General features: G+C 47.3%; 1 protein-coding gene across 1 annotated transcript in view; it reads right to left on the bottom strand.

Moving 5' to 3' along the window:
• enpp1 (ectonucleotide pyrophosphatase/phosphodiesterase 1) overlaps nt 1–12,500 on the bottom strand; it is a 38,550-nt gene that overhangs the window by 9,105 nt on the left and 16,945 nt on the right. The window contains exons 10-18 of the mRNA XM_035424021.1: nt 12,149–12,214; nt 11,455–11,527; nt 10,491–10,599; nt 8,610–8,741; nt 8,412–8,443; nt 8,190–8,317; nt 7,950–8,019; nt 5,318–5,405; nt 4,287–4,471 (exon numbers count right to left, since the gene is read on the bottom strand). Coding sequence (XP_035279912.1) covers nt 4,287–4,471; nt 5,318–5,405; nt 7,950–8,019; nt 8,190–8,317; nt 8,412–8,443; nt 8,610–8,741; nt 10,491–10,599; nt 11,455–11,527; nt 12,149–12,214 — 883 coding nt within the window. The remainder of the gene's footprint in view (nt 1–4,286; nt 4,472–5,317; nt 5,406–7,949; nt 8,020–8,189; nt 8,318–8,411; nt 8,444–8,609; nt 8,742–10,490; nt 10,600–11,454; nt 11,528–12,148; nt 12,215–12,500) is intronic.

Raw genomic sequence — 12,500 nt, 5'->3', positions numbered from 1 at the left:
CCGGGGACAGACACGCCCAGGACTGCACTGCACAGCAGACCCCCGGGGACAGACACGCCCAGGACTGCACTGCACAGCAGACCCCCGGGGACAGACACGCCCAGGACTGCACTGCACAGCAGGCCCCCGGGGACAGACACGCCCAGGACTGCACTGCACAGCAGGCCCCCGGGGACAGACACGCCCAGGACTGCGCTGCACAGCAGGCCCCTGGGGACAGACACGCCCAGGACTGCGCTGCACAGCAGGCCCCTGGGGACAGACACGCCCAGGACTGCGCTGCACAGCAGGCCCCTGGGGACAGACACGCCCAGGACTGCGCTGCACAGCAGGCCCCCGGGGACAGACACGCCCAGGACTGCGCTGCACAGCAGGCCCCTGGGGACAGACACGCCCAGGACTGCGCCGCACAGCAGGCCCCCGGGGACGGACACAGCCAGGTCAGAGCAGAGGGTCTGTGCGTGTCCGTGAAACAGGAGCGGCTGAATCCGATTCCCACACCCTAAAACACCCAGGACCCCCACAACTGCGGTTCCCACGGCCCCACGCAGCCGGCCCGGTTCAGCAGGTAAGGGAAAGGCTCAGGAGAGGAACACGGTTCACCTGGAACACCTGGCTCAGCGGGCTCACCGATTCTACATGGACGGAACTCTGAGCCTCACATCAAAAAAATATGCACATACTGTATTATATATCTCATCCAAAATCACAAACAAACCCATGTCCTAACCTTTCTTCAAGCTGCTGAAAACAGCCGTAAACTTGCCTCAACCCTCAGACTTACCGTTTTCCTAACCCTAACCCTAACCCTAACCCTAGTTTGAACCCTAAACCCTAATTGAAGCCATTGGTACCTTTGAAAACATCAGAAAATCCATTTAAAATTGATGGAAAACGAGGTAAATATCATGAATGCAATAATACAAATGAAAAATAATATGTTTCAGGTCAGTTAAAAAAACAAAAATGTTTTCCCTAAAGAAATATGCATTTATTGCACATTTTCTATGGTCATAGGTACACATGCTACTAGAGACATTTTTTGGATGGTCCAAAATCACAAACAAACCCATGTCCTAACCTTTCTTCAAGCTGCTGAACACAGCCGTAAACTTGCCTCAACCCTCAGACTTATCGTTTTCCTAACCCTAACCCTAACCCTAACCCTAGTTTGAGCCCTAAACCCTAATTGAAGCCATTGGTACCTTTGAAAACATCAGAAAACCCATTTAAAATGGATGGAAAACGAGGTAAATATCATGAATACAATAATACAAATGAAAAATAATATGTTTCAGGTCATTTAAAAAACAAAAATATTTTCCCTAAAGAAATATGCATTTATTGCACATTTCCTATGGTCATAGGTACACATGCTACTAGAGAATTTTTTTGGCTCATCCAAAATCACAAACAAACCCATGTCCTAACCGTTCTTCAAGCTGCTGAACACAGCCGTAAACTTGCCTCAACCCTCAGACTTACCGTTTTCCTAACCCTAACCCTAACCCTAGTTTGAGCCCTAAACCCTAATTGAAGCCATTGGTACCTTTGAAAACATCAGAAACCCCATTTAAAATGGATGGAAAACAAGGTAAATATCATGAATACAATAATACAAATGAAAAATAATATGTTTCAGGTCATTTAAAAAAACAAAAATATTTTCCCTAAAGAAATATGCATTTATTGCACATTTCCTATGGTCATAGGTACACATGCTACTAGAGAATTTTTTTGGCTCATCCAAAATCACAAACAAACCCATGTCCTAACCGTTCTTCAAGCTGCTGAAAACAGCCGTAAACTTGCCTCAACCCTCAGACTTACCGTTTTCCTAACCCTAACCCTAACCCTAACCCTAGTTTGAGCCCTAAACCCTAATTGAAGCCATTGGTACCTTTGAAAACATCAGAAAATCCATTTAAAATTGATGGAAAACAAGGTAAATATCATGAATACAATAACACAAATGCAAAATAATATGTTTCAGGTCAGTTAAAAAAACAAAAATGTTTTCCCTAAAGAAATATGCATTTATTGCACATTTTCTATGGTCATAGGTACACATGCTACTAGAGAATTTTTTTGGATGGTCCAAAATCACAAACAAACCCATGTCCTAACCTTTCTTCAAGCTGCTGAACACAGTCGCATACTTGCCTCAACCCTCAGACTTACCGTTTTCCTAACCCTAACCCTAACCCTAACCCTAACTGAACCCTAGTTTGAACCCTAAACCCTAATTGAAGCCACTGGTACCTTTGAAAACATCAGAAACCCCATTTAAAATGGATGGAAAACAAGGTAAATATCATGAATACAATAATACAAATGCAAAATAATATGTTTCAGGTCATTTAAAAAACAAAAATATTTTCCCTAAAGAAATATGCATTTATTGCACATTTTCAATGGTCATAGGTACACATGCTACTAGAGAAATTTTTTGGCTCATCCAAAATCACAAACAAACCCATGTCCTAACCTTTCTTCAAGTTGCTGAACACAGCCGTAAACTTGCCTCAACCCTCAGACTCACCGTTATCCTAACCCTAACCCTAGCTGAACCCTATTTTGAGCCCTAAACCCTAATTGAAGCCATTGGTACCTTTGAAAACATCAGAAAACCCATTTAAAATGGATGGAAAACAAGGTAAATATCATGAATACAATAACACAAATGAAAAATAATGTGTTTCAGGTCAGTTAAAAAAACAAAAATGTTTTCCCTAAAGAAATATGCATTTATTGCACATTTCCTATGGTCATAGGTACACATGCTACTAGAGAATTTTTTTGGCTCATCCAAAATCACAAACAAACCCATGTCCTAACCGTTCTTCAAGCTGCTGAAAACAGCCGTAAACTTGCCTCAACCCTCAGACTTACCGTTTTCCTAACCCTAACCCTAACCCTAACCCTAGTTTGAGCCCTAAACCCTAATTGAAGCCATTGGTACCTTTGAAAACATCAGAAAACCCATTTAAAATGGATGGAAAACAAGGTAAATATCATGAATACAATAACACAAATGAAAAATAATGTTTCAGGTCATTTAAAAAACAAAAATATTTTCCCTAAAGAAATATGCATTTATTGCACATTTTCTATGGTCATAACCCTAACCCTAGCTGAACCCTAATTTGAGCCCTAAAATCTAATTGAAGCCATAGGCACCTTTGAAAACATCTGATTACTAATTGGATGAAAAGAAAAATCCAAGATCATGAATTCAATGATACAAATAAAAATTAATATGTTTCAGGTCATTTGACAAAAAAAAACTGATACCAGACTATGGGGCCTACTGGAACAGAGCCTTAACAGATACAGACCATGAGGCCCATCTACACACTGGAACAGAGCCTTAACAGATACCAGACCATGAGGCCCATCTACTCACTGGAACAGAGCCTTAACAGATACCAGACCATGGGGCCCATCCACACACTGGAACAGAGCCTTAACAGATACCAGACCATGAGGCCCATCTACACACTGGAACAGAGCCTTAACAGATACCAGACCATGGGGCCCATCTACACACTGGAACAGAGCCTTAACAGATACCAGACCATGGGGCCCATCTACACACTGGAACAGAGCCTTAACAGATACCAGACCATGGGGCCCATCTACACACTGGAACAGAGCCTTAACAGATACCAGACCATGAGGCCCATCTACTCACTGGAACAGAGCCTTAACAGATACCAGACCATGGGGCCTATCCACACACTGGAACAGAGCCTTAACAGATACCAGACCATGAGGCCCATCTACTCACTGGAACAGAGCCTTAACAGATACCAGACCATGGGGCCCATCCACACACTGGAACAGAGCCTTAACAGATACCAGACCATGGGGCCCATCCACACCTGTGGCAGGTGCAGAGTTGCTGTACCTGTGCTGAGGACAGCGAGCAGTGTGGCAGGTGTGGAGTTGCTGTACCTGTGCTGAGGACAGCGAGCAGTGTGGCAGGTGTGGAGTTGCTGTACCTGTGCTGAGGACAGCGAGCAGTGTGGCAGGTGTGGAGTTGCTGTACCTGTGCTGAGGACAGCAAGCAGTGTGGCAGGTGTGGAGTTGCTCTACCTGTGCTGAGGACAGCGAGCAGTGTGGCAGGTGTGGAGTTGCTCTACCTGTGCCGAGGACAGCGAGCAGTGTGGCAGGTGTGGAGTTGCTGTACCTGTGCTGAGGACAGCGAGCAGTGTGGCAGGTGTGGAGTTGCTGTACCTGTGCCGAGGACAGCGAGCAGTGTGGCAGGTGTGGAGTTGCTGTACCTGTGCTGGGGACAGCGAGCTGCAGCTGCAGCCGAGGCTGTCGGTGGCGGTGGAGCTGCGGGCAGTGCAGGAGGAGGCAGAGGACTGCTCTGCAGGATACACCGGCCTGTACACCGGCCTGCGCAGGACGGGGTTCAGGCTCCCGTGGGTCCCATTGTTGGGGGCCGGGGGAACTCCCAATAAATCTACAGGATGAGAGAGAGAGAAGAGAGGGATAGAGAGAGAGAGAGAGCGAGAGAGACAATGGGAAAGAGAGAGAGAGATGGGGAAGGATTGGTCCATGGCAGCTGACCAGTAGCAGCAGAGTCTACTGAGCCTTGTGAAGCACTATGGGACCACATTGTTGCTTTGCATGTTGCTCTGCCCTGGAAAATGCATTCATTCACCCAATCAGGGAGCCAGAAATCTTTAACTCACCCAATCAGGGAGCCAGAAATCTTTAACTGACCCAATCAGGGAGCCAGTGGTCTTTGACTCAGAAAATCAAGGGAAATAAATGTATTAAATCTGATGTCCTTTCTTGACCCCTTTTAAAGGTCTGATCACAGGGGTCCAGGGCTCAGCTCTGTGAAACGGGAGTAAGGTCTCGGCCCAGATACCGCGACTGTGCGCCGGAAGCACCACCGGGCTGGGCCCTTCCTCAAACCTTTCTTAAAACAATGGGAGAATAGCAGCTCAAACTCAGGGCTGTAAAAAAGCCCCCAGATGTCCAAGCCTGTTCTCCTTTCATATGAACTCCCCTTCCCCCGCAACACACACACACACACACACGCACGCACGCACACATACAAGCAGCAGACTGGAGTCAAATACAAAATCTGAGACAAAAAAACTTCCTGCAGATTCTGGCATCTTTTGCAAACATTCAGACAAAATTTATCATTTGTTTTTAATTGGCAGAAAATTTTATGAGCGACAGGTTGTCTGTAATGCTGATTTTCCGCAGTACTGACAGAGCAATCACCCCAGCAGCATTCCCGGTCAGTCAGAAAGAGGTCAGCTAAAGTTCATTTCAGAGAAGCACAGCTTACCACACAAGAGGTTGTATACTTCAATGCTTTCAAACGGGGGCACCTCAGTCTTGGACTTAATCCCTGGTCCATAGCCCATAAAAATTGCCTGCAAAATGAAACACGTTATTTGTAAAATAAGATGCACATTGCATCATCAGAGGTGTCTTATGGGGGTACAGCAAGAGCTCAGGGTTTCTGCACTCTAAAGCGTAAAATAACCTAAGGATGTTCTGACTGGGACATGACACAACCTGAGCCCTGAAAACCCAACATTTATCAACCCTGAAACCCCAACATTTATCAGCCATGAAACCCCAATATTTGTGAGCCATGAAACCCCAACATCTATCAGCCCCAAAACCACAACATCTATCAGCCCCAAAACCACAACATCTATCAGCCCCAAAACCACAACATCTATCAGCCCCGAAACCACAACATCTATCAGCCCCAAAACCACAACATCTATCATCCCCGAAACCACAACATCTATCAGCCCCAAAACCACAACATCTATCATCCCGAAACCACAACATCTATCATCCCGAAACCACAACATCTATCAGCCCCAAAACCACAACATCTATCAGCCCCAAAACCACAACATCTATCAGCCCCGAAACCACAACATCTATCAGCCCCAAAACCACAACATCTATCAGCCCCGAAACCACAACATCTATCAGCCCCAAAACCACAACATCTATCAGCCCCAAAACCACAATGCTGCAGCGGCCGCCTGATTGACGGGTAGGATGCCGTTAGTGGGCCGCTATGCACACACTAGCTGGGGGGGAGAGGGGGGTGGGGCTTCAGAGGAGAGAATGCTGGGGTCATATTTAGGAGGGTGAGAAACCCCCCCCCCCATTCTCTACACTGGTGGGAACACAGCCACCCATTCAGTAACTCGGTAGAGATAAACCAGAGGACTTTTCGCGCCTTAATTCCTCGAACGCTCTGCATAACTGCAGAAACAGCCGCCCAGTCATAGGCCCCAGCCCACCCACACACATTGGATATAAATCAGCCAAATACCCACAATGCACCACAGGATTTCAGCTGAAATTACACCCAAAAGAGAAGTCCTGTGAAGAACTATAAAAAAAAACATGTGTAAGAGCTTTCTCAAAACATCCAAATATATTTTCTGCATTGTCGTATACTTATTGACTACATAAAAAATAAAAGTTTAGGAGGAGCAGGACAGGCGTTTTCAGTGTGGGTGAAAAGCTGGCCAGAATGTGGGCGCCTGCTACACAAACTGACAGTGTAACGCTACCGCCGTCGCCACGGTTATATTTTACTGCGTGTGCAGAACGCAGACAGGGCTCACAGGGCTCACAGGGCCACGCGCAAAACAAGGCTAAATTTAGCGCTCAGAGACTCCTCATTCCTCCACCTGCGCGGGAAGGAGCGGGAAGAGGGGTAATTATATCATCCTCCCAAAACCCCCCAACATTCCCCCACACCCCCCACATTCCCGGCCTGACCAGAGCTGGAAACGGACGCTGCGGCAGAGCGCTTATGCCCTGAGCCGGCCCTGCACTGCGGTACGAGCTCCAGAAACAGGAACGGCCAGCGGACCGAAATCCAGACAAACAACACAAAAAAAAATGTTTAGGAAAATAAAGGCTGCAGAAATAGAAAGAAAACAGAAGAAAGTGGAGCGGGGAAGAGTGAAAGAGCGTTTGTGTTTCTGTTTCCTCTTCGACATCTGATCCTGATGAATCCATCCCCCCCGCCCACCCCCAGGCAGCAAAATGGCCCCTGGAACCCCCCCCCCCCCCCATCTGACCCCCCCCCCACCCCCCTGCCTCTCTGCTGGGGGGTCGGCAGGATTCCCCCGACTCCGCCCCCCCCCCCGCCCGCCCAGCGTCGCTAAACCAACAACACCGCCACCTGTAGGCCTGGATGTTATTTACACCTCATTTTCCTTTTTTATAATAACTATTATAAAGAATGTACATTTACCCCAAGGAATCTTAAGTTTCACATCATAAAACACCCCAGCCATAGCAGATACAGCTCTGTTTTACCTGCAGCATAATAGCTGACGCTGGTACAGATGCTGGGGGCTCTGATTGGGGCTGGTATAGATGCTGGTATCTCTAGAGTGTTTATTTTCTTACGACTGAACGGGCTCATGCAGGCAGAACCCAACTAAAGCAGCTGTGACTAAACTTAAAATAAAAATTTAAATAATAATAATGAATTATGTATAGCATCTGTGCATCTCTTATTGATGGCCTGGTGCATAATTCAGCAGTGTGGCAGGTGTGTGGATGTGCAGAGCAGAAATGCGATGGGTTGGTTGTTGTAGCTTTATAAACCTCCCTGCATGCTCATTCAGCTAAATAGTCTACAGGTGTGGCCTGTAGCCTGGATGCCCCGGGACAGACAGACAGGTATATACCCTCTGTTTGGGACAGACAGACAGAGAGACAGACAGACAGACAGCTATATACCCTCTGTTTGGGACAGACAGACAGGAAGACAGTCAGACAGCTATATACCATCTGTTTGGGACAGACAGACAGACAGGCAGGCAGGCAGACACACAGACAGACAGACTGACAGACAGTAAAAGCAGGTCAGAAGGTCAGAAGGCAGTGCATGGGGGGAAGGGGGGGGGGGTTCTGCCGGGACAGACCTGCATGTTCCTGAATAGGTTGTCTGAGCCATGGAATCCTCCGGAACAGTACTTCATCTCCCCCGGCTTCCTGAATGAGATTACAGGGAGCAGGGACCACTAATCACCATCACCATCACCATCGCCATCATCATCACCATCGTACTCATGCAGTTCATATCTGCAGCACTGGGAGGTCTGTGTGATGGGCATGTCGCCGTGGAAACAGAGAGTCGCCGTGGGGACGGAAGAGGAACTCACAGAGCGGCCTGCCACTGGGCCTTCATGTAGAGGTGGGCACGCTCGATGCGGACGTTGTTGGCGAAGTGGAACCGCTTGGGCAGGTGCTCCTTCAGGTACGGCCTCATCGGCTGGTCAGGGGCTCTGCACTTCAGAAGGGGAGGGCAAAGAGTAAAGATCAACGAGACGAGCCACATCTGCGGACACGTTCAACGAGAACAAAGACTGAGCACTTCCTCTTACCGACAAGTTCCTCACCAAGCCTTCATAGTCAACTGGGGAGAGGAAGAACAACACAGGAAGTAAGTAATAGTGGATCACCGCTCTGTCATTATGTGGGATAAACACACCGTGGTTCAGTGGTGAGGGAGGAAACCACATAGGTACAGACAGGATGGGGGGGGGAGGGGTGGGCAGGGGGTCATATTGAGAGCAACTCACACGTGAAAAACTCCTCCGGAATTTTCTTGGGCCTAATCCTGGCGGCTGGGCCCTGGACGACGGTGAAGTCGGCGATGTTGTCCTGGTACGCGGAAACGTAGGCCGCTTTAGCGCACGAGGCCTCCTCCATTCCTGCCAGAGAGTTACAGAGCAGGACGTGACTGCCACCGCCAAACCCGTCACTATGACCGTCACCGCCACCGCCAAACCCGCCAAACCCCTCACCATGACCGCCACCGCCAAACCCCTCACCATGACCGCCACCGCCAAACCCCTCACCGTCACCGCCAACGCCAAACCCGCCAAACCCGTCACTATGACCGTCACCACCAACGCCAAACCCGCCAAACCCGCCACTATGACCGCCAACGCCAAACCCGCCAAACCCGTCACTATGACCGCCAACGCCAAACCCGCCAAACCCGTCACCATGACCGCCAACGCCAAACCCGTCACCGCCAACGCCAAACGCTGCGCTGACCTCCACTACGAAATGTAATTAGCAACTCAGAAGTAAAGAAACCACAGAACAAAAAAATTCTTAAAGTATTCTTAAGAGTCTCTGGCAAATTCATCATCAACTACTCACAAGAGCCTCTAATTTATGATGCAGTATTTAGAAAGTTTGGCAAAGAATGACGTTCACAGATGTATGATGGCAAACGATACGATTCCCACAAGTCAGAACAGTGACTGCAGGCTGGCCCTCAAGAGATTTAAAAAAAGACCTCCAGAGACACAAAATTACAAAGCAAAAGACCTCTGAGGACATCTTCATTTAATTAGCCCACTGCCCGTGAATAGAGCTGGTTTAAGGGGTTAGAGGAGGGGACGGGCGTGCGGGTGAACAGCTGTGTTTTGGGCGTTTCTCCACACAGGCAGATGCAGAGGGGCTCGGCCACGATTGGCTCGTTTATTAAAGCACGACCGCCGTCGTCTCAGGAAATCTACTGCGGCGGACGTGTCTCTGTGAAGCAACAAAGAGCATAGCTGAGGCTGGTCAGATCTACCCGCCCACCCCCCCTCCGCACATCCATCGCCGCCAACATCCAAGCAGGCCTGATCGGGACACTGCACCACGGGGGGGGGGGGGGCATGTGGAGTGGTAATTATTAATGTGATCTCATATGGAATACAGCATGTGCCCCCACACAGCGGCCCCCGCTCTGCCGTTAGCCTATGCTAATGGTATGCTAACGGTGTGCCAGCAGTGCACTAACGTTGCACTAACCCTGTGCTAACGGTGTGCTAACGGTGCGCTAACCGTGTGCTAACGGTGTGCTAGCGGTGCGCTAATGCTACGCTAACTGTGTGCTAACGGTGTGCTAACGGTGCGCTAGCAGTGCACTAACGTTGCACTAACCCTGTGCTAACGGTGTGCTAGCGGTGCGCTAACTGTGTGCGAGCGCACCATCTGCATCCTGATTATATAAGAGCCACCGTCAGGCTCCCCCTCCCTCACTGGGGGTCAGATCAGACCCGGGCGGGGCCAACAAAAGCCAGAGCACGGGCACAGACAGCAGCGACTGTTCCAGGTGGGTTTTGGGGTCACTGTCTGCAGGTTTTGGGGTCACTGTCTATTCGTGTGTCAGACCCTGTATGCAACCACACCCCGAAACAGCTCAGGGGGATCGAATATATTACAATAAACTGAAATAAAATACAATATCAAAAGCAGAATGAGATATTGCAATGCTTCATAATATATGGGCAAATATTCTATAGCCACTTTATGATACTGCAATATATTACTTTTAACATACACTGCTGTAAAATATATTTTTCATTATATTCCGCAAAGAAAGTCCATAGATAAATGTATATATGTATATATGTACACAGTATATTGGCACAGGAGGAAGAGAGGGTGCTCTTTCTTACCGTGATCGGAGAGCACGACCAGGTTAACACACCTGTGCAGGTGTCTCTGTTTGAGCCCGTCCATCAGCATCCCCAGGATCCGGTCGACCCTCTGCAGAGCCTCAATCACCTGGGGAGGGGCCACAGACAGGAGAGAGTCAGGGGGAGGGGCTTCTACGTTCATAAAGAAGGAGTACCCTGTTAGAATCTTACTTTTATGAAATTGTTTCCCCTGGTTACCATTTCCCTGGATATTATATGTGGGATTTGCTCCCCAGATTCATCTACACAAACAACAAAAATATATATTTTTAATGACTGCCAAGTTTGACTTCTAGGCCTGCTTCTTTTGTGTTATCGTCATTTTATCATATTTTGATTTTAGTTTTGGAGAGGTGAACACCCAAGTTAAGCCCAATAGCACATAATCAACGTTATTAGTGAAGTTCAGAACCACAGACTTTATTTGAGTCTTTTACCTTTTTAATGATCACTGTCACCCATCCACAGTGATTAGAATAGTTACACATTATTTAAAACCACTGTTAAAATAAAATAAAAAACACATCTGTCCGAGGAGGCTGTTCTCTGTTGCTTTACAGCGCCTGCAGGGGGCAGTGTGGAGCAGAAGGGCTTTTCACACGGCTGGGAAGGCCTGAGACTTACAGCCGCATTCCAGAGTCAAACTCTTACCAGCTGCACACACAGCAGCCACATGTTCACCGGGGTGAGCGTTCCTGACAAGCTTTCCAGCATTAAACATGACTCAGAACCAGGAATACTTACCGCCTGACTAAAATAATGACCTCAGTGTCTTTATCTTTGTAGCAGGTAAGTACAAGAAAATGAACTTTTAAATATCCCACCACCCCCAACCCCCCCCCCCCCCAACACCCCTTCCAAAGCAACTCAGTCAGTCATTCATCAGCTTGGCTTTTAGGTGATCACACCTCTCTCGTTTCTCATTGGCCGAAGGCTGCCTCACCTGACTGCTCATTGGTCCATAGCGATGTCCTGCACCATCTGGCTCCTCCAGATAAAGCGTGTAAAAACCTGGCCTGCAGGACGTCATGGCAACAGACAAAACAAGCAGAAAATACCAGACATTTGAGCCCCATGAAGTCGAAGTATCCCAACACACTGCAGCCGGTAAGGTCTATTAGCAACGTTACAATACAGCACATTTAATTACACTGGGCTCATTGTGTTTTCATCTTATTTTACCATCTTTAAAGTATCTTCTTATTTTCTTCTTTGTTCTTTTTATTCCATGTGATTTAATCTTTCATTAGTTATGATGTGATTTAATCTTTCATTAGTCACCATGTGATTTAGTCTTTCATTAGTCACCATGTGATTTAGTCTTTGATTAGTTATGATGTGATTTAGTCTTTCATTAGTTAGGATTACGCACCTGCAGGGCTTGTGAACACCTACGATAGGCGGAGCTTCCGAGGATTAACCAATCAAAAGGCTTTGACTCATATGACTCATCATTGATAACAACTGATAGCGCCTCCCATATAAATTATTTATTTATTTTTTTTAGGGGGGGAGGGGGCAGGCTTCCATGAATAATGATAACTGTTGCTTTTATCAGCCTCACAGACACACAGAGCACAGGCAGCCCAGCAGGTGTATTTCTGACTGTACGAGGAAAGCCAAGCAGCTCACTCTACCGGGTCCCTTCAGGTAGATCCAGCCACTGTAATATAGTCGTGATTCTCTTCTCAAACGGGACGTTCCTGGGAACAAACACATCGATTTGCTTCTTTAAAAAAAATTTCAAAATATTTTATTTGTGGTATCATTGATAGTAAGCTGTTTAGAATGGGATGCCTATAAATGATTCTCAAGAATGTTGTTCGTTTTTGACTCGCTGATTGACATTAGACCTAGAAAATGATTCAGTTAAATTGTGATGAATAAACATCATATTCAGGAGAGATGAAACAAAAACACTAATTCTCGGTGCGTATTAATCCTCTGTGAAAATATAGGATTCTTTGTGTTATGTCATTCTCAAAAATA

The sequence above is a fragment of the Anguilla anguilla genome, chromosome 6, assembly GCF_013347855.1.
Source record: "Anguilla anguilla isolate fAngAng1 chromosome 6, fAngAng1.pri, whole genome shotgun sequence".
In the NCBI taxonomy this organism is placed as follows: Eukaryota; Metazoa; Chordata; class Actinopteri; order Anguilliformes; family Anguillidae; genus Anguilla; species Anguilla anguilla.
Note: the sequence above shows the minus strand (reverse complement) of the source record. Positions and strands in the feature narration are given on the sequence as shown.